Source organism: Microtus oregoni, unplaced genomic scaffold (genome assembly GCF_018167655.1).
Source record: "Microtus oregoni isolate MIOR12 unplaced genomic scaffold, Mior012 000105F_ref0000443, whole genome shotgun sequence".
Classification (NCBI taxonomy): domain Eukaryota; kingdom Metazoa; phylum Chordata; class Mammalia; order Rodentia; family Cricetidae; genus Microtus; species Microtus oregoni.
The window spans coordinates 1,848,292-1,870,203 of NW_024544720.1; the positions used below are offsets into that span (position 1 = coordinate 1,848,292).

The 21,912-nt window shown below is 45.3% G+C and overlaps 2 protein-coding genes across 2 annotated transcripts; both read right to left on the reverse strand.

Moving 5' to 3' along the window:
* Nucleotides 1-126: 126 nt before the first annotated feature.
* LOC121443371 (peroxiredoxin-like 2C) lies at nucleotides 127-17,150 on the reverse strand. The gene is made up of 6 exons (XM_041645115.1): nucleotides 16,915-17,150; nucleotides 16,688-16,756; nucleotides 13,196-13,249; nucleotides 12,937-13,042; nucleotides 5,601-5,732; nucleotides 127-1,633 (listed from the first exon to the last, which is right to left on the reverse strand). Exons 1-6 carry the CDS (start codon nucleotides 17,104-17,106, stop codon nucleotides 1,506-1,508), a joined length of 681 nt encoding a protein of 226 aa, XP_041501049.1. The 5' UTR covers nucleotides 17,107-17,150; the 3' UTR covers nucleotides 127-1,505.
* Nucleotides 17,151-18,459: 1,309 nt separating this feature from the next.
* Nucleotides 18,460-20,490, reverse strand: LOC121443356 (protein SPT2 homolog). The gene has a single exon (XM_041645088.1). The coding sequence runs from the start codon at nucleotides 20,488-20,490 to the stop codon at nucleotides 18,460-18,462; it is 2,031 nt and encodes a 676-aa protein (XP_041501022.1).
* Between the last annotated feature and the right edge of the window lie 1,422 nt (nucleotides 20,491-21,912).

The window sequence follows — 21,912 nt, forward strand, 5'->3', positions numbered from 1 at the left end:
ATAAGAGGAGGATGAGCCATCTCTCAATGGGCTAGGGAAGCCTAAGCCAGCCTACGACATAATGAGGAACTGTTCTCCCTCACCCCCAAAGGACCCCAGAACAAACAAAATATTCCAAACAAAAAATAGCAAAAAAATTTAATTTTAAATTTATTGATTTAAAACCATGACTGTCCATATATATTTGTGTGAAAATACATTAAATAGTTTTGTGAGTTAATATGCTTATATAAAAGTATAAGGTCATAGTAGTATTACAGTTGCTAAGAATTATCAATATTTTGATTTTGAGATAGTTTTCTTGAGAATTTCTGAGACAAAACTAAGATTCTTAGCTGGGTGGTTGTGGCACACACCTTTGATCCTAGCACTTGTGAGGCAAAGGCAGGCAGATCTCTGAGTTCTAGGTCAGCCTGGTCTACAGAGCAGGAGTCCCAGAACAGCTAAGACTATACAGAAAAACCTTGTCTCAAAGAATAGAAAAAGCAACAACAGCAACAACAACAACAACAAAAACACCAAACAAAAAAAAACTAAGATTCTCCCCTGCTTCCTTTGGTTTTTGAGACTGGGTTTGTCTATTTAGCCTTGGTTATCCTGGTGCTTGCTCTGTAGACCAGGCTGACCTCCAACTTGAAGAGATGCCTTTGCCTCCTGAGTGCTGGGAATAGAGGTGTGTGCCACCACTGCCTGGCCAAACTAAAATTCTTAAAAAGTAAAATATGACAATAGTTTTCTAAATAAGACAGATTTGGGGGTGAGAAAAGCAGGTATCTAGAAATGTAAGTCTGTTCTAGAATTCCTGCCTCCTCCCCACGCACCACCACATCTGGCTGTACATTTATTTGCTTTTTGTTATTTTATTTATTTATTTGGTTTTTAGAGACAGGGTTTCCCTGTAGCTTTTAGATCCTGTCCTGGAACTAGCTCTGTAGACCAGGCTGGCCTCGAACTCACAAGAGATCCTCCTGCCTCTGCCTCCCAAGCACTGGGTTTAAAGGTGTGTACCACCCATTGCTTGGGCAGGCTGAATTCTTGTCCCATTTCTCAGTGTTAGGATTACAAACCTGTGCCATCATACCTGGCCCATTCTTCCCTTCCTTCATACATGCATGCATGTATGCACATATGTATGTAGTTTTATAGGATTTATTTATCCTTCTTTCATGTGCTTGCCTACATTTATGCATGTTTACCACATGTGCACCTGGTCCCCAAGGCCAGAAGAAGGTGTTGGATACCTTAGAACTGGGGCTACAGATGATTGTGAGCCAAACCTAGGTCCTCTGCAAGAGAAGCAAGTGCTCTTAATCACGAAGTGATCTTTCCAGCCCCCTTCTTATATTTTAGTTGCCAAAAATCTTTCATTGAATGAATAATTATAGAGGCTATAAAATTTAAAATGCTTTTTCCTGATGCCTCTCAATATAATTCTATAGGCACATGAGTTTTATTTTCATAATCTCATGAAGCCTGGTATTTTGTCTCACGTTTCAAGGGCCCATTCACACATGGATAACTGTAGGTCTGCTCATGAAGTTCACAGGCTGAACTCCCACAAGCTGTAAAACAGAGTTTATGGGCTTGTGATCCAACCTATTTCTGTCTCGGTGCACAAAGTGGATGCTGTTACCTAGAAGAGAACAAGGACAAATGCTGAGGGCAAATGCCGTGCTAGTCTTTAGATTTACTGCTTACCGGGATCAAGGAAGTATTGCAATTGCTAATTAGTCCAAAGGGAAAAATTAATTACCTGGAGTCCATTATACTTCCTATGTAATGCCACCATAATTCTGCATCATGGCAATTAACCATGACAAGGCAATGGTTGAATAAGAGTGTTTCTTAACAAATTATGAGCTCTGAGGGAACAGCATCCTAAATTATACCCTTCTATTCAGTTTCAAGTATAATTAAATAAAACATCCAACCAGACAGGCAGAATTTGGAACTAACATAGGTATCAGCTGGGAAATTAAGATCTATTTCCTTAGCATATGCAATAATAAAATAAATCATTTGCTTCAAAAAATTCACTCCTGGGGGCTAGGGGGTGCAGTACTCATGAGGCTCTGGGTCATCCCTAGCACTGCCACAAAAAAAAAGAGAGAGAGCGAGAAGGAAAGAAAAACACTGATTTCATAGAATGCTTTATAACTAACCAAAGAGGTTAGGAGTGAAGGCAGGAAGCCAGCTAGCTACAGTAAACCTAGACACCCACAATCCTATACACTCAAGTTGTAATTTATCGCCTAAATCCTGTTAGTTCCACCTGCAACTCAAAACCAGAATTTTTGTTTGTTTTGAGTCAGGATCTCTCTATTATATAGCACTGGTTGGCCTGGAAATACTATGTAGATTGAACTCACAGAGATCCTCCTGCCTCTGACTCCAAAATGCTGGGATTAAAGGTATGTGCCACCATGCAGCCAAAACCAGAATTTAACTTGAAACATTAGCTCAAAGAACATGCTTTTTGGCATCATGTCCACTGGCCACATCTATAGCAACAGGTTTAATTCTTCATCCCCTGTGGATATGGTGTGGCTTATAAGGCATTATTTGAAAGGATTAGGACATGTGGCCTTGTTGGAGTAGGTAAGGTCTTATTGGAACTATGTCAACAGGACCACTTTGAAGTTTCAGAAGCTCAAGCTAGGTCCCATGTGGCACTTTCTCTTCTTGCTGCCTGACAAATCAGATGTAGCACTTTCAGCTATCTCTACAGCACCATGTCTGCCTGCATGCTGCCATGCTTCCTGTCATGACGATAATGAATTCAACCTCTGAACTGCAAGCCAGCCCCAATTAAATGTTTTCCTATATAACAGTTGATGAAACCCTGTCTGGAGAGATAGCTCAGAGGTTAAGAGCAGTCACAGCTCTTCCAGAGGTCCTGAGTTCAATTCCCAGGAACTACGCAGTGGCTCACAACCATTTGTAATGAGATCTGGTGCCCTCTTCTGGAGTACAGACATACACACAAGCAGAACACTGTATATCATCATCATCATCATCATCATCACCATCACCAACAGTTGCTGTTGATGTCTCTACAGCAGTAGAAATACTAAGACAATGGTCAAATGACTCAGTGACATGAGATGAGGAATGGGGTAAAAATCAACAACCCTTTCCTGGTGTGGGAGGGCCTTCTGTATATGTGTTGCTTTTATTGGTTAATGAATAAAGCTGCTTTTGGCCAGTGGCTTAACAGAGTAAAGCCAGGCGGGAAATCCAAACATAGATGTACAGAGAAGGTAGGCAGAGTCGGTGAGATGCCATGTAGCTGCCACGGAAGGAGACAGATGCCTGGGAACTTTACCAGTAAACCACAAGCCTTGTGGTAAAATATAAAATCATGAAAATGGGTTAATTTAAGATATAAGAGCTAGCTAGCAATACGCTTAAGCTATTGGCCAAGCAGTGTTTTACTCTCTTTTTTGTTTGTTTGTTTTTCGAGACAGGGTTTCTCTGTGGTTTTGGTTCCTGTCCTGGAACTAGCTCTTGTAGACCAGGCTGGTCTCGAACTCACAGAGATCCGCCTGCCTCTGCCTCCTGAGTGCTGGGATTAAAGGCAGGCCTGCACCACCACCGCCCGGCGCCAAGCAGTGTTTTAAATAATATAGTTTCTGTGTAATTATTTTGGGTCTGAATGTCTGGGAACAAACGAACAGCCTCCAACAACACCTTCCAGGTCTGGGGATGCAAATTAGTTATGCAAAAATATGGGTCTGGAAGATTGGGGTGTAGCTCAGTGATGGAAGCACCGGTATAGTACACAAGATCCTGGGTGAAATACCCGATACTATGGAGAAAGAAAAGAATATGGAGGCTGGGAGGTAGTGGATTAAAGAATCCCAGCACTCAGGAGGCAGAGACAGGCCGATCTCTGTGAGTTGAAGGCCAGCCTGGACTACAGAGGGAGGTCTAGAACAGCCACAGGTACGTCAGGAGACGCTGTCTCAAAAAAAGAAAAAAAGGGGGGGAGGATGGAAAGGAGCGAGCTCTGAGCTGAGCTCAAAATGGGCTCACGTATTTACTTAGTCATTTATCGATGATGAGCCTAGGAGACAATGCACCTTCCACTGAGTTACAACTCCAGCTCCAAAGAGCTTTTTCTTTTTCTTTATTTTTTTAAATGATCTACATTTGTAAGAGATGGGTACAAGTGTGCCTGCTACAAAAAACAAAACACTTAGTCAAAAGCAGGCCTTTGAAGAGTCTGGGACTGGTAGACGTGTTAATAATTCACCAGGAGGTACAATTTTAAAGAGGCAGAGAATGAAGAAAAATCTGCCTACGCCAGTGGCTGTTTGGTCTGTTACTGCAGACCGTGAATGTGGAGAAAGTCTGCTTTCCACACTGCTGGCCCAGACACGGTCAATGCGGTTGTTGAAGCCGTGCCTTATGGCAGTCCTCACTTCAGAACGAGCTAACCCTGGTACTGGCTCGCTTTCCAACACTGTGTGGGTTTCTTACTTCAGTCAGCAAAAGTAAAGATTCTTTCATTTACAAAAGGAACTCACCTCTCCAAGCTTGAATAGCAAGTGTTTTTATCTGGGAAGCTATCTGGTCAGGCCCCTATTGAACTTATATTTTGACAGTTCTGTAACTTTATTCCATATTCTCATTCGCACTAACTGTAGGTTTTTTGTTTGTTTTGGTTTTTTGCTTTTTAGTTTTTTTTTTTTTCCTTTTAAGCCCTGGCTGTCCTGGAACTCAGTCTATAAACCAGGATGGCCTTGAAATCAAAAATCTACCTGCCTCTACCTCCCAACTATGTCTGTTTTTCTGTCTGGAGATTTTTTTTAATGGGTGATAAGGACACAGGTTATCAAAGTGTAGAGACTGGTGACTCCTCAGCCTCAATTCGTTTTCTGGACAAATGGACAGGGGCCCACTCTGGAGCATTCCTATTCCTTTGGGCCAGATGGCTCTGACCAGCCTGGTATCACTGTGCACATCTGGATCCCCCACTTTGTTCATGGAAATTTCCAGATTTCTTCTGAGTGCCGAAGGAACAATGTGGACTAGGATGCAAATCCGAATGTTGTCCTTTATGCAGCGACCATGCTCGTCTTTGCATTGTCCCAATTTTAGGATATGTGCTGCCAAAGTGAGCACTGAACTCCTTTAAGATTTATTTTATTTTTAATTATGTATATTTATAAGTATGTGGGGAGGGGGAGGTTGTACACATGAGTGTAGGTCCCCAAGGAGGCCAGAAGAGGGCATCAGATCCCTAGGAGCTAAAGTTATAGGTGGTTGTGAGTCACCTGATATAGGTGCTGGGAACTGAATTAGGTCCATCGCAAGAGCACACAGTGCTCATAAACGCTGAGCAATTTCTTTAAGCCCCGTTGAACTTTTAATCAGCAACTCATAGCTTACTCTCTGTGTCCCAAGTCCCTGCCCTCACTCTATAGTGATGAGGACCCTCATCAAACACAGACATCAATACCCAGAAGTCTCTGAAAATGAAAGATGCTCCTTATCAGAGCACGCCCTCTCATTAGACCAGTATCTATCACATAAGGAAGGTGGATGGCTCTTAGACTGCCGAGGGCACCGAGACATAACCTGTCCTTGATGCTCACCTGGACCTAAAATGAAGGTTCCGCCTTGCTGAGCTGGGTCTCCTTGGAAATCAAAAAGCGGGCCAGTGACTGCCCGCCACAGGCTCTGAAGGCTTCCTGAAAGCAGGTTGGATTTTATGTGGGGGCTCTGTCCTGAAATATTGAAAATTGTCTTTAGGTGTTTGTATTCCAATAAGATGTCAGTCCTAGCAATAGTGGAGAGGGGGCCTGAACTGACCTCCTCCTGTTATCAGGCTGGTGACTATCCTAATTGCATTAGAGAACATTCAGCAAGTAAGTGTTAGATGCAAAGATCCACAGCCAAGCACTGGCCAAGCTCTGGGAGTTCTGTTGAAGAGAGAGAGGGAGGGAGGATTGTATGAGCCAGGGGGAGGGGGTCAGGGTCATGACAGGGGACCCCAGAGAGACAGTTGACCTGAGCTCATGGGAGCTCACCGACTCTAGACCATCAGCTAGGGAGCTTGCCTGGAACTGACCTAGGCGTTCTGCATGTGTGTGACAGTTATGTAGCTTGCTCTGTTTGTGGGGCTCCTAGCAGTGGGATTAGGACCTGTTCCAGGTACTTGAGCTAGCTTTTGGGAACCCATTCCCCATGCTGGGTTGCCTTAGAGGTCCGGCCTCAACTTGATGTGCATGCTTTGTCGACTCTCATGGGAGGCCTGCCCCTTTCTGAATGGAGACAGAGGAGGAGTGCATGGGGATGGGGAGAGGGAAGAGAAGAGGAGGGATGATTAATTGTGGTCAGCATGTACAATAAATTTAAAAAACACGTCAGTTCTTGTATAAAACATTCTTTAAAAAAAGACTTACTTTAAATTATGTCTGTCTGTCTGTCTGTATGTATGTCTGTATCCGTGTGTGATTGTACATGTGCGTGTTGTGCCCACTGGAGGGCAGAAGAAGGTGCTGAATCCCCTGCAGATGGAGTTATAAGTGGTTGTGAGCACTGGTAACTGAACTTGGGTCCTTCACAAGAGCAGTGAGAGCTCCCAGTGGCTGAGCCATCATCTCTCCAGTCTGGAAGCACTCTGTATTGGGGCCATCATCCTTTCCTGACTCTGCAGCAGAAAGCACAGTACTGAACTTTAACAACGGCTTACCCTGCCGCTGCACTGGCAGAGGCAGTCCTTTTCTAGTATAGTGTAAGACATTTGGCAACAACATCCTTGCTTTCTACAACTGCTAAATGTCCATAACACTGGTCACTGAGTTGGACAACCGAAAACTATCTCCAGTGAAGGACAAACATGCCAGGAGGGTAATGTCTGCTGAGGACACTGTCTTAAAGGAAGAAGGGATGGACCTGGGCCATCTGCTGGTGGAGGAAGGTCATTGGTTAAATAAAAAGAAACTGCTTGGCCCTCATTGGTTAGAAGATAGGTGGGAGGAGTAAACAGAACAGAACGCTGGGAGGAAGAGGAAGTGAGCTCAGACTCCACAGCTCTCCTCTCGGGAGCAGACGCCTCAGAGAGATGCCATGCTCCGCTCTCCCGGGCAGACGCACGCGATGAAGCAAGCCGCCAGGTTAGACATGCTGAACCTTTCCCGGTAAAACCGGTGCTCACAGATTATTAGAGATGGGTTGATTGGGATATCAGAATTAGCCTGTAAGGGCTAGAGCTAAAGGGCCAAGCAGTGATTAAATGAAGACAGTTTGTGTGTTATTTTGGGCATAAGCTAAGCAGGCAGCCGGGGTGCTGGGAACGCAGCCCCGCCGCCCTTATTACTACAATCTGCCACAGAGAACATCACTGCAAACTTCTCATTTGTCTTGCTTCTTAGTCTCCCATGTACACTTGCTTGGTTCCTTGCCTCCTCCCCAGAACACAGTCTGCACAGGCTGTTCAGCGACGGTCAACACCTTGCCTTCCTGGGCCCATGACTAGGCTGCCCTTTCCGGTTTCCCTCACATTAGCTGTGGTAATGTTCTAGTTACTGAGTGAAGGGGTTGCTTCTGGAGCAAGCTCCCAAAACCTCTCTCCAAATCTTGGAAACCTTGGATGGGAAATGACACAGTCACAGGAGGGCAAGGCCTGGGTCTCAGAAGGCTTGATGCCTGTCATCTACTTCTCTTTTCACAGTGACTGATTTTTTTTTCACAGTTTCTGCTCTGTGACTAACATTCCTGCTCCTTTTGAGCTGAGAAACTCAGTCTCTGCTGTATCTTATAACTATTTTTCTCTTATTCTTGCCTTGTTTATGTCTGACTTTTAAAGTTTGATGACTATACAGAAAAAAAACCACTCAGACTAAACTTACCTTCCTCTACTGCATTCTTCTGACTCAGATCAGTTTGGCTCCAGCTACGTGAAGACACCTTTATCTACAAGCCAAGCAAGCAGTAACTTGGTGGTGACAAAAATCTACCTGAAGATAATGTCAGATCAGACAGGTGGAAGGCTAGGTTTCAAGATAAGTCCCTATCTAATACAGACAGTAACCACAAGCCTAGGTCGTTTAATTTTTCAAAACTGAGCCAGGCACACGCCTTTAATCCCAGCACTTGGAAGGCAGAGGCAGGTGGATCTCTGTGAGTTGGAGGTCAGCCTGGTCTACGTGAGTGCCAGGACAGGTTCCAAAGCTACACAGAGAAACCTGTCTCGAAAAACAAATTTTTTTTAAAAAAAAATGTATTTATTTTATGTATATGGGTGTTATATATGTCTGCACACCAGAAGACTGTGACTGGTTATAGTGGGATTCCTACAAGCCCTTTTGGAATGCAATGAGTTTTCTTGACTGACTCACAGATTCAAGCAAACAGTCTATGGTGGTTAATGCTAATGTTAGTTTGAGATGGTCTAGAATCATCTGGGAAGGGAATTTCAGTGAAGAACTGTCTAGATGACAGGTTTGTGGGAAATTATGGTTAGTGTATCCACTGTGGGTGGCACCATTCTCTCTCTGGTTAGGGGATCCTGGATTACGTATGAGTAGAAAGGAGGCTGAGCACAAGCAAGCACACGTTCATTCAAGGCTCTCGCCTTGATTGTGATGTAATGTGACTGGTTGCGGCAAGTCCCTGCAACCTTGACTTTCTGTACTGAAGGCCTATAGTCTAGGATCATGAGCCAAGTACACCTTCTCTCCCTCACGTTGCATTTGGCAGGATGTTTTATCACAGCCGCAGAAATGAAACTATGACATAATCACTTAACATTTAGCATAAAATATAAACTTAGCAGATTTATTATTTAAATTTTTATTTTACTTGCATGGGCATTTTGCCTGCACATAGAGCTGTGCACCATGTACATGCAGTGCCCACAGAGGCCAGAAGAGGGCATCAGGTCCCCTAGAATCAGAATTACAGATGGTTGTGAGATACCATGTGGGTGCTGGGAATGAACCTGTGTCCTTTGAAAGAGCAACCAATATCTTAACCACTAAGCCATTTCCCCACCCTTAGTGATTTAGCTTTTGAATATCCTAGGAATGACTCTCAGAACTGTGAAGAACCTTTCAAAGCATTTTATGAAGTAAAGGGACGGCTCAGTTCCCAGCACCCCAAGTAGTTCACAGTCTGAAACTTCAGCCCCAAGGGATCCAATTCCCTCTTCAGGTCTCCATGGACACTGCACATGGTACATACAGGCAAAATACTCACACACATAAAATAAAAATAAAACTTTAAAAATCACTTTATAAAATCTTTCCAGATGGTACACATGAACACCTTTAATCCCAGCACTCAGAGGCAGAGGCAGGTGGATCTCTGTGAGTTTAAGGCCAACCTGGTCTACAGAGTGAATTCCAGGATAGCTAGGGCTACACAGATAAACCCTGTCTCAAAAAAAAAAAATTGCTTTATAGAATCTAGTATTTTTCATTTAAAATGTGTGTATTTGCCAAACAGTGGTGTGAACTCCTTTAATCCCAGTATTTGGGAGGCAGAGACAGGGCAAAAGCATGTAAACTCATCATATTTTTATATTAATCATGGAAGTAAATGCCCCCACAGAACGTATGAAAGCTCTTCACAGACAGGAGAGCTGCTTTGAGGGCAGGACCCCAAGACTGGAGCCTCAGACTTGTGCGAATGTAAATCCACCTAAGAAGAGCATGAACTGACAGTACTCTGTCCGTCAGAGGGGCTCTCAGTCCAAGACAACTGCTCAAGGAAGTGTTTGCCCAGGTTCAATAGCCAAGACTCAGGTCATCAACACTGTTGTAGAAGGGGCCCCTCTGCTACTTGAGCTGGCAGAGCTAGGAAGCGTTGCCTGTGTGGTTTTGTGGACACAAGAAATGCAAAGTTGTGAGGTCATGACAGCTTGCACCCATGTCCCACAGAGCCACTGGGGCCAGGCAGTGTGTGGCAGGGTCACATTCTTGGCAAGCAGCTTGGCAGGGATGGCACAGAGGTGTGAAGGTGAAACTTAGGCTGCTCTGGGAATACCACGATGCTAAAAATGCCAAGGCTGTGGGACATCTGCTAAAGAAAGCCTCAGGCAATAAATGATTAAATTTAATTAACACAAGTAAATAAATAAATAAATTTTAAGGAAGCAAGCCTCAGGCATGAAGTGGAGCCAGATCAACAGAAAGGCAACCCGTGCTGCAGACGGTAGAACCGGATGGGTGAGGATTCCACCAGGAGTTCCAGATTTGGGACCTGGAGTTGCAGGATTTGGTGCTAGTCCTGCAGTGTTTGGTCTTTCCTTGCTGCCCTGGTTAGTTTTTGACACAAACTTAGAAACATCTAGGAAGAGATAATCTTAATTGAGAAAAATGCCTCCATGAGATTGGCCTGTAGGCAATCTGTGGGGCATTTCCTTAATTAATGATTGATGTGGGAGGGTCCATCTCACTGTGGGTGGTACCACCCCCGGGCAGGTGATCCTAGGGTGTATAAGAAAGCAGACTGACAAGGCATGGGGAACAAGCCAATAAGTAGACTTCTGCTTCACTTCAGGCCTCCAGGTCCCAGCCTTGATTCCTGCCCTGGCATCCTTCAACGACAACTGTGACGTGGATGTATAAGACGAAATGAGCCCTTTCCTCCCCTAGGTTAGTTCTGGTGATGGTGTTTCATCACCACAGCAGAAATCCTTACTAAGACACCAATTAGCTTTCCTTTCTTTTTTTCTGGAATGGGAGTGTTTACTCTGCACCATTGTATTTTATAAAATTAATAAAATATGTACATTTAAAATAAGTCTTTCTTTTTCCTTTTTGGTTTTTGACACAGGGTTTCTCTGTGTATCTCTGGTTGTCCTGGAATTCACTCTGTAGACCTGGCTGGCCTCAAACTCACTGAGATTTGCCTGCCTCTGCCTCCCTGAGTGCTGGGATTAAAGGTGTGTGCCACCCCCGCCCAGCTATAATATGTAAAATTTTTAAGATATTATTTATTTATTTTTAAAATCCTTCTCATTTTAATTGTTTAGATAAGAATGTGCTATTACGTGGAGGCCCAAAAATGTGAGACGATTTCCACCTTGTCTGAAGGTCAGAGAGTTAGAGGTTGCTCAAAATTGTCGACACGTCCTGACCGAGGGTGTGGTTACTTGGTCCTTTTTTTTTTTTTTTTTTTTTTTGGTTTTTCGAGACAGGGTTTCTCTGTGGTTTTGGAGCCTGTCCTGGAACTAGCTCTTGTACACCAGGCTGGTCTCGAACTCACAGAGATCCGCCTGCCTCTGCCTCCCAAGTGCTGGGATTAGGCGTGCGCCACCACCGCCAGGCTTACTTGGTCCTTTTGACATTAAGATGGTAGATTCACTATCCCCTGACCAAGGGTCAGGAAATTCAAGCATACTTCTGCTGCTCCTTCTTTTGATTTTTTTGTTTGGTTTTGGTTTTTCAAGACAGGGTTTCTCTGTAGCTTTGGAGCTTGTCCTGGAACTCACTCTGTAGAACAGGCGGAGCCTCGAACTCACAGAGATCCAGCTACCTCTTCCCTCCCTCCCAGTGCAGGAAAATAGGAGGTTTGACCCTGGGAGTGGCTGCATTCAGGATACTTGGTCTACGGCGGGTTCACTGCCTAAACAACAAAATGTTGACTTGATGTCTCAAAGTATTGAAGCAAGTAACTATTTGAGTTCTCCTTTGTATCACATGGTCTTTTGTCTTCTTACCCCTGTGGGACTGGGGTATAAAAGTGTATGGAAAATTAAATGTAGGTGAATTTCAGGATTCACTGGAACGCCCTCCCAATTCTATCCTATGTTTTCTGTTTTATTATTTCCATTAACGTCTTCATTTTCTTTACTATTTTCCTAATCCCCATGCCCCGACCCTGGTAAGTGGTATCCTTGTTGAAGCATGGGCCCCAACAGCTGTACATTTTCTCCCACTTCCCTTCCCTCCTCTCCTCTCCCCTTTGACCTTTCCCCCTACTACTCCCCCCCCCCCATGCTTCCAATTTACTCCGGAGATCTTGTCTTCTTTTTTTTGAGAGCTCACAGTTAAAAGCCTGAATCTCAGGGGAGCCTTTGGACTTCTGAACAGTGTTGATACCTTAAATTCCCTGCTGTGGAATAATCCCTTTGTAAACTGTAAAGATTTGTCACTTGAATCGGTTTAATAATACACTGATTAGAAGTAGCCAGGCAGGAAGGATAGGCTGGGGAACCAAACTAAGAATGCTGGGAAGAGGAAGGGCAGATGCAGAGGAAGCCAGATGAGAAAGCTGTACTGAGAAAAGGTACCAAGCCATGTGGCTAAACATAGATAAGAAGTGTGGGTTAATTTAAGCGTAAGAGCTAGTTAGTAATAAGCTTGAGCTACCGACCGAGCATTTATAATATAAGCTTCTCTGTTGTAATTTCAGAAGCAGCTGCTGGGTATTTGGGAGTTGCTGTGGGACAGAAACTTCTGCCTACAATTTCCTTTGCCAATTTTTTTTTTTTGGTTTTTCGAGACAGGGTTTCTCTGTGGTTTTGGAGCCTGTCCTGGAACTAGCTCTTGTAGACCAGGCTGGTTTCGAACTCACAGAGATCTGCCTGCCTCTGCCTCCCGAGTGCTGGGATTAAAGGCGTGCGCCACCACTGCCCGGCTCCAAAATTTTTTAAGATGTATTTTTATTGTTATTATCTAAAAAATAATATTTAAGTGTGTGTGTGCAGGAGCCCTTGGATGTCAGAAGAGGGTGTCAGATTCCTCGGAACTGGAGTTAAAAGTTGTTGTGAGTTACTATGTTGGTGCTGGGACCTGAACCTAGGTCCTCCGCAAAAGCAGCAGGTGCCCTTAATCACTGAGTTATCTCACCAGCCCCTTTGATATCTATTTTGTCACAACAACAGGAAAAGGATCAAACACAGCTTTGCTATGCATATATGCTCTAGTGTGAGAAGACACACGTGCTTGAGAGAACTACACTGTATGTGCAATGTCTTACCTGAGGAGGAAATTTCTTCACCTCTTTTCATTCCCAATCTTTTATAAATTTCTCTCTCAGGATCAACATAGATTTCATGAGAATATCCAGTCAGTTTGCAGAAAGGCTAAAACGAGAGTAATTAGACTTCCTATTAGAACAACTAAAAAGTAATGGCAATCTAAAATTTTTCTGCCAATTGAGACTATACAGGGGCTCAGCAAATGCAGTTTTTATATCTGAAACACATTTAAATGGGGCTTCTTGTCTTGTTAGTTACCTCAATATGATGGTACGATGATTGCCCAATCACTATGAGGGTGACATCCGCTTCCTTTGGGAAAAGAGGGACAAGTGCATATTATTAGAAAGCATGCCTTAAGAACTGTCCCTCGAGCAGCTCTTTCGTTTTGTTCTGATGCCACCTATAGGCTTCTAGGAGAATAGAAAACAAAACTCCATGAGTAGAAGGATATATATGGCACAATATTTGAGTAATTCAGATAATTTGTTTTCTCTATGTAAGAATTTCAAGACTTAAACATTAAACATCAAACTACCAGAAGAAAACACAGGGGGAAATTCAGTATAACAATGATTTGGTTCAGTGAGTAAAGGTGCTGCTGTCCCTGATCACCTGAGTTCCCATCTCAGAGACCCACAGGTAGGAGAGAACTGACTCCTGCAGGCTGTCTGACCTCCACACATGCACATATAAATCAATAAAGCAGAACAATGAAAGTAAACACACAAGAAGTTGTGTTATTCTATATAGCAAAGGAAACAACAAAGACAGAGGCCACTGACTGGACTAAGAAAAACTATGCAAATTATGCACTTGTCAAGAGACTTAATGGGCTAGGGATCAGGGCCTGTCTAGTATGCATAGGATCTGGATTTGATCTCCAGCAATGAGGGGGTTAAAACTTAGACAGTTCTCAAAAGACAGTAGACATACAAATAGTTAGTAGCTATATGAAAAATTCTTGGGCTGCGGAGATGGCTCAGTGGGTGAAGTGCTTGCATGATGATTTGAGTTCTATCCCAGAATCCATTCCAGTGCAGCAGCGAGTGCTGTGATCCCAGCAATGGGTTGGAGACAGGTGGATCCTGGGGGTCCCAATTCAGCCAGCCCGTTTAAATCAGCAAGCTCCAGGCCAACGAGGGACGTTACATAAAAAACAAGGTGAATGGCACCTGAGAAACAACACCTGTGGCTGACCTCTGTGCATACGAATTTGTACACTCTCGACACAAAAATAATGATCATCACTAGTCATTAGAGACATGGAAATGAAAACAGCAATTAAGTATCTCTTCACCCCAGGAGCAATGTTACTAACCAAAAAAAGGTAACTAGGGGGCTGGAGAGATGGCTCAGCGGTTAAGAGCATTGCCTGCTCTTCCAAAGGTCCTGAGTTCAATTCCCAGCAACCACATGGTGGCTCACAACCATCTGTAATGAGGTCTGGTGCCCTCTTCTGGCCTGCAGGCATATACACAGACAGAACATTGTATACATAATAAATAAATAAATACATATTTTAAAAAAAGGTAACTATCGCCGGGCCGTGGTGGCGCACGCCTTTAATCCCAGCACTCGGGAGGCAGAGGCAGGAGGATCTCTGTGAGTTCGAGACCAGCCTGGTCTACAAGAGCTAGTTCCAGGACAGGCTCCAAAACCACAGAGAAACCCTGTCTCGAAAAACCAAAAAAAAAAAAAAAAAAAGGTAACTATCAGTGAGGACATAGAACAAAGAGAATCCTTCTGTGGCATTAATGAGAATAAATTAGGATAGACTTTATGAAAACAGTACACAGGCTATTCAAAAAATTAAAGGCAGAGCTACCACATGATCCAGAAATGCCACTAATTGGTTATGCACTAAAAGTAAATGAAATGGGCGTGCAAAGAGACCCCACACTTCCATGTTCACTGCAGCACGATCAACAGCAGCTAAGACAAGGATGCGACCCAAGTGTCTATCAGCGGTCAAATAGGATAAATCCCTATGAAGTAGCATTTCGTGGAAAAGGAGGTTTGTTTTCTTGTCAACTGTGAAAACAGGGAGGACATTATGCTAAGTGAAATAAGCCAGGAACAGAAAGACAAAAACTAGACGATTCTACTTATAATACATATGGATTCAAACAGTCTAACTCATGGATGTAGAGGAAAAAAAAACAGTGTCTGGTTACCACAGTCTGGGAGAAAATCATTCAAAGGGTACAGTTTCAGTTGTATATGAGGAAGACGATCATTTCAGAAATCTACTGCCCAGCATACTGACATAGTGACTAGCAACATGCTGTCTATTTCAAAATCACCAAAAATCCATCCCCTTTAAAGTTCTTTGTATTTTGATAGCCTGGTGTGGTAGCACACACCTTTAATCCCAGCACTTGGGAGGCAGAGGCAGGTGGATCTCTGTGAGTTTGAGGCCAGCCTGGACAACAGAGTGAGTTCCAGGACAGCCAGAGCTACACAGAGAAAACCTATCTTGAAAAACAAAAAACAAAAACAAACAAATAAAAAATCAATACCAACAAAAACATCACAGAGACACATGGAAATGCAATCAGCCATAAAGAATGAGGTCATGATAAGTGCAGGAAATGGGCGGAAGTGGACATCGGCGTGCCAAGTCAAAGAAGCCACGCAAGACATATATGTTTGTTTTCTCTCACATGTAGGATCTAGGTTTAAATTTCTATGCATGCATTTACGTAGGATATTAAAGTAGAAAGGAGGCTGAGAGGATGAGGTCTGCGGTAGAAGGGCATGAGAGGGTAAAGGAATATGAAGATATGTATGAAGACAGCAAAGTCAGTGTGGCTCTGGAGGAAGGGAGAAGCAGCAAATAAGAACAAAGTATTCACACATGAAAATATAAGAAGACCCATTTGTATGTTCAGTAAATCAACAATGTCAATAATATTAAAAATATTAGGTAGATGTAATGCCTTTACATTGGAAAGAGGCTTCAGAATATTAACATGCAAACAAAAGGAAGAGAGGCCATTTTTTCCCTCATACACCCTAACTGATACATGTGTGCTGAAAATAGGCTTTATTTCTACAAATGTCTTCCACTCAGATCTTCCATCCACATCTGGGGACGGGGATGTGTCTCCATTTACACCTTCTATCCATACATCACATTCACATCTGGATGTCTTCCACTCACATTTTCCACCCACATCTGGTGACCGAAGAAAAACAGGGACGTGGGACTTGGAACTTTTTTTTAATTTTTTTTTTTTTTTTGGTTTTTCAAGACAGGGTTTCTCTGTGGCTTTGGAGCCTGTCCTGGAACTAGCTCTTGTAGACCAGGCTGGTCTCGAACTCACAGAGATCGGCCTGCCTCTGCCTCCCGAGTGCTGGGATTAAAGGCGTGCGCCACCACCGCCCGGCTCGGGACTTGGAACTTATTGGCAAGTACAAACCTGCACTTCCAAGATATGACAACATTTTCATATAATGAATAACTGTTGCAAGGAGGAGCACCAAATAACTATTTGAGTTATAAAATTAAAGCGTCAAAAATATAAGGCAGTTGAAGCCTATGTCTTGTTTTGATTTTGCATTCTTACGCAACACTGGGTTTGACACAGGCAGCTTACAGGTAACAAAAATGATGGTTAGTACGTAGTCAAGAGGGCGCAAAGGAGCTCATTAGGTCTCTGCTTCACTAGAAGACGGAAGAAGAGGTGACAGCCACACACGGTTCCCCCATCGCACAGGTCATTGCCGCTCACTCAGGAAACTTACTCGGAGGAAGCTCTTGGGGATTTTGGCCAGATCCTCGACATATTCTTTACAGACGTAACACAAGAAATGCTGAAAGGCAACAACAATGCGGAAGAGCACGTCAGCAAGGCAGCAGCCGGGTCTGGAAGGTTCAGGCGCTAGATTCCGGGTGAAGGGCGGTACCCACACGGACCCAGCAGCGGGGCGGCCTCCGGGAGGCCCTTCCCGTCCCGCCCTACCCTGCTCACCCTCACGAACACCACCACGGCCCGACGCTCCCGGAAAAGCGCGCCGAACGACACCCGTCTCCCGGATGCATCCAGCACCGGCAGATCAGCCACGGCAGCTGCTAGGGGCTGCCCGGGTTCTGTGTCCGAGCCGGTTGGGGTCAGGACTGGACCCGCGCAGCCGCTGACCTGCCGCGTCACCGGCGCGGCCATAGCGGGGGTAGGGCGACCGCTGGGGTCCGCCCGGGGCCGGGGGAGGCGTGGCCCAGCGGGATGGGGCAGGGCGCAGCGGGATGGGGCGGGGCTGAGGCTCGGAAGCCGATCCACACCGGAGGATGCGGAGTCGCGAGAGTGGACAGGGGCTAGTTCTCAGGGAGCTGAGCCACGCGAGACAGGATGGATCCTTAGGGGGCGTGGCCACGAGGGGGCGGGTCGGGGCTACAGGAGCAGGGGCGGGGGACTAAGCTCTAAACCCATCTTTCAGTTTTAGTGCCAATGGAGAGGAGCATGCTATGGTAGGTGAAGTTGTGGTAGTACCTCTTTCTACTGCCTACTGAACCTCCCAGTTAAAAACGGGGCTGGAAAGATCACTGGTTAAGAGCGCTGGCTTCTCTTGTAGAGAACCAGGATTCTGTTTCCAGCATCCACATAGTAGCTCGATTGTAACTTCAGTTCCAGGGTATCTGATACTCTATCCCAGCCTCCATAGGCACCGCTCAGAGGAGTGTCTACTGCTCCTGCAGAGGACCCACGTTAGATTCTCAGGTCCCACATCAAACCTTCACAACCGCCTGTAACTTCTGACTGCCTCCTTGGGGACTCAGGCATCTGCCCTCACAGAATGGAAGGAAGGGAAAGGGGAGGGATTAAAAATAGAGCAATTCATTTAAAAATTTAAGTTAATGGCCAGGAGGTGGTGGCACACTCCTTTAATCTCATCATTCAGGAGGCAAATCTCTGTGTTATAAGCCAGCCTGGTCTGCAGAGCAAGTTCCAGGACAGCCAGAACTACATAGAAAAACCCAGTCTTGAATAAACAAACAAACCAACAAAATTTAAGTTACATTTTCTTTATTTTGTATTCATGTATGTGTTGTCCTGTGTGGGTATGAGCTTTTATTTATTTGCTTGCAGCATTCAAAGAAGGGCTAGGCCGTTCCTAAGGACAAGTACGACTGAGTTCTGGGTAGTACCCCACTCACACATCAATCTTTGTCTCCATTCAAAAGTAGCAAAGGAACAATAAAAGACCAGCTGACTGGTAGTTGTCCCCGACATGAGCGTGCACAGCTCCTCAGGATCTAAGCCGGCACCAGTGAAGGGATAACTTCACCAGAGCTCAGAGCACACATCGTATCACATGCATTATAGATTCCACCCTGGTCTCTTTGAGAACACTGATAACGCAGTACACTCAAATGATAGCCCGCAATGACAGGACAGTCTGCATTCTCTCATTCCTTCCCCCTGAGTGCCCAGGTGTCCATCTAAACTGGTAAGGGGCTTGTTCAGTTGAAGGCAGAAATCCTTGCACCAGTGTCCTAGATTCACAAAGTTAGCAGGAGCTCACTTCAGAAGCTTCAGCTTCTTGGCCTTTTGGCGTTTCCTTTCTTCCTCCTCACGTCTCATCTCCTGGAGGTCCTCTTGCTTTCCTAGTCTTAAACTCTTGGCTTCCTCCTTCTGCTGCTCCTGCCAGCTGCTCTCCATGTTACGTAAAGCATAGTCACTTTCATCTTTATACTTTCGTCGGTCATAGCCAAAGATTTCCCGAATGTGCTTGGAGATTTCTTCCTGAGGGTCTCCTTCATCTTCGATGAAATCATCCATGTCTGGGTCATATTCATCATCACTTTCTTCTTTACACTCTCGAAGCCTTTTGTAGCCAGTAGGGAAGGGGAGCCTTTGAGGACCTGGGACAGATCTGTAGCCAGACGGCAGAGGCTTCATTCCATTTATCTGTCCATTGCTTGACTGACTAATAATATTCTTTAAAGAAATTGTTTCTGAGACAACAGTGCACTTGGGTTTTATGGGGAGGCCTGGGCTACTAACTGTGCGTCCAGGTCCCAAGCTGCTCACTGGTCTTCCAGGGCCTGAACTGACAGTCCTTCTAGCTGGAACGGAACCACTTATAGACCTCCCAGGGCCACTGACTGACCGTCCAGGGGGACCTAGGCTGCTCACTGGTCGTCGGATGTCATGTGGACTGTTTACAGGCCCCCTAGGACCTCCAGAACTGCTCGAAGATCTTCCAGAACCACCAGGGCTACTGATGGGTTGCCCAGGGCCAGTGGAGCTGCTGGCAGGTAGTCCAGTACCATTTGTGCCATTGACTGTTCGTCCAGAGGGATGCGGATTGCTGGCCAGCTTTCTGATCCCACTGATGGATTGCTCGGGTCCTGAGCTGGAGCTGCTGTTCTGGCGCCTGGGCATGGCGCCAGAACTAACTGTGGGCCAAGCTGTCCCTGGGCTAGGTCGTCCAGAAGCTGAGTTGGTGTTGCTGCCTGGCTGTCTGATACCTGGACTCTTAGCTTTGTTGTGTGGGAAGACTGTGGGCCCAGGTTTGGAATGACTTGGATGAGAAGGAAGAGGTTTTCTGGCTTTCTGCTCAGAAGCAGACTTCTGAGTCCCACTAGCAGAAGTCTTTGGGACACTTGAGGAACAGGTGCTGGGCTGGGGCTTTCCAGCCCCATGGGAGACAGGTCTATTGTGTGAGGCCTGGGAGCTACTGCCAGATTCGGCCTTAATCCTCTCTCCTGGAGTGGATTTGCATGGAGACAAAGCTACTTGCTTCTCCTTGCCTGTGCTAGGTTTGGATGTCTTCTCAGCACAAGGAAACAGCAATCCTTTGGAAAAAGGCTGCCTGTCCCCAGAACCCTTGCTGGGTTTTGTGCCCACACTGTCTCTATGAAAGGGAGACACAGGCAGAGGGAATTTGGCTTCTGTCTCAGGTTTCTTGTTCTTACGCATTCGTCCAAGAAACTCTTGCTCCCTGAGTTCCTTTGCAGTCAAGGGCCTCTCTTCTGCTTTTCTTACTGCCTTGACCTCCACTGGTTCAAACTGCTTCTTCTCAGCTAACCTCATTAATTCAGTGAAGGTCATGGGGGGAGGGGTCCTTTTAAGGGAGGCCTTTGGTTGGCTTTCAGCTTTGAGAGGCTCTTGGTCCTCCTTGAATTCCTGCTCCATCTCACCCTGACTGTAGTCTGGGAATTCTCCTGTCTCCACCTCATACTCTGGGTCAGTGCCCTGGTTTGGGCGGCTTTCTGCTCTCTGGCTCTTCTTTGTCTTTTCCTTAACAGGAATCCCGTCGTAGCCATAAAAATTGTCCTTTGTCCTTCTGGCCATAGCTCTGGCTCTCCTGTCATGTTTGAGCTCAATTCGTTTTCTGACTAGTTCTTCTCGCCTCCTTTTCTCCTCTAAGGCGGTCCGCCTAAGCTCCTCTTCTTTCCTCCGCAGGAAAGCTTGCACAGCTGCCGGCTGGACACCTTTCACCTTTGGATCTTTCTTAGGAGGCCCCACTGCCAAACTGTATCTTTTCGGAACATGGTTGACACCTTGTCCCTTGGAAGCAATCAGGAGGATCTCTTTGAAGTCCATGTCTGCCCGAAGAGAAAAATCCGGCTGGGCCCGGGTCTCGGGTCGCAGGGGACGCGAGTCTTGTCGCTGGCAGTGCGAATTCTAATTGGTTTTAATAGTAAAAACCCCGAGTCAGATATTAGGGCGTGAAAGCTGAAAGATCAGAGAAATAGAGCAGGCCACTAGTTCTTATCTCCACAAATCTTCAGACCGAATACGGTATCCTCTCTCTACAAGTGCTCAGACTGAATGCTGCCTCTATGAAACTTCAGACTGAAACACAAGCCCCTGTCTCCCCTCCGAATTTATATCCTCTCTAAGCCCCGCCCACCGTGCCACCACCTCCTGACTCCACCTCCAAGTGCTGGGATTAAAGGTGTGAGCTGCCGGCAGTACTTTCTTTAAGGTGGATTCCAACTCGCATAGCCTAGGATGGCCTTGGGCTCTCAGAGATCTCAGAGTGTGGCGATTAAACGTGTGTTCCAGCGCTACCTGGCCTCTATGGCTAACTACTGGCTAGCTCTGCACTCTGATCTTCAGGCAAGCTTTATTTGTTAAAACATCACCACATCTCCTGATAGCTATTATCCGTTGAGCTGTTTCAATGGCCTTTTTTTTTTTTTTTATTATGTATACAATATTCTGTCTGTGTGTATGTCTGCAGGCCAGAAGAGGGCACCAGATCTCATTACAGATGGTTGTGAGCCACCATGTGGTTGCTGGGAATTGAACTCAGGACCTTTGGAAGAGCAGGCAATGCTCTTAACCACTGAGCCATCTCTCCAGCCCTCAATGGCCTTTTTAAAAAAACACTTTAACTATAAAGATTGGATTCTGAGTGCTGGTGACTTTGGGGCACAACTCTGAAGAAGGCCTTGACCTGTATGTGTTCTCCATAACCCCAGTCCCTGAAGTCAAGTTCTTTCTGAGGATTGTTGACAGGTTAGAACAAAGGAAAATCACAACTCACCGTTCAGAAGTCAAATAAAATATAACAGTCTATGAATTGATCCAGCATGGTAGAAAACATGAACCAGAATTCCTGTTATATTTCACATATGGGGTGATTCACTAAATAAAAAGATAAAAACCAACATGGTATGAAGAACCAGGTTTTTTTTAATTTTTATTTATTTATTATGTATACAGTATTCTGTCTGTGTGTATGCCTGCAGGCCAGAGGAGGGCACCAGACCTCATTACAGTTGGTTGTGAGCCACCATGTGGTTGCTGAGAATTGAACTCAGGACCTTTGGAAGAGCAAGCAATGCTCTTAACCGCCGTCTCTCTAGCCCCCAAGAACCAGTTTTGTTTTGAGACAGGATTGTCTTTGTGTAGCCGTGGCTGTTCTAGAACTCACTCCATAGCCCAGGCTGGCCTCTAACTCACAGAGACCCACCTGCCTCTGCCTCCCACTTGCTGGAATTAAAGGTGTGCACCAAC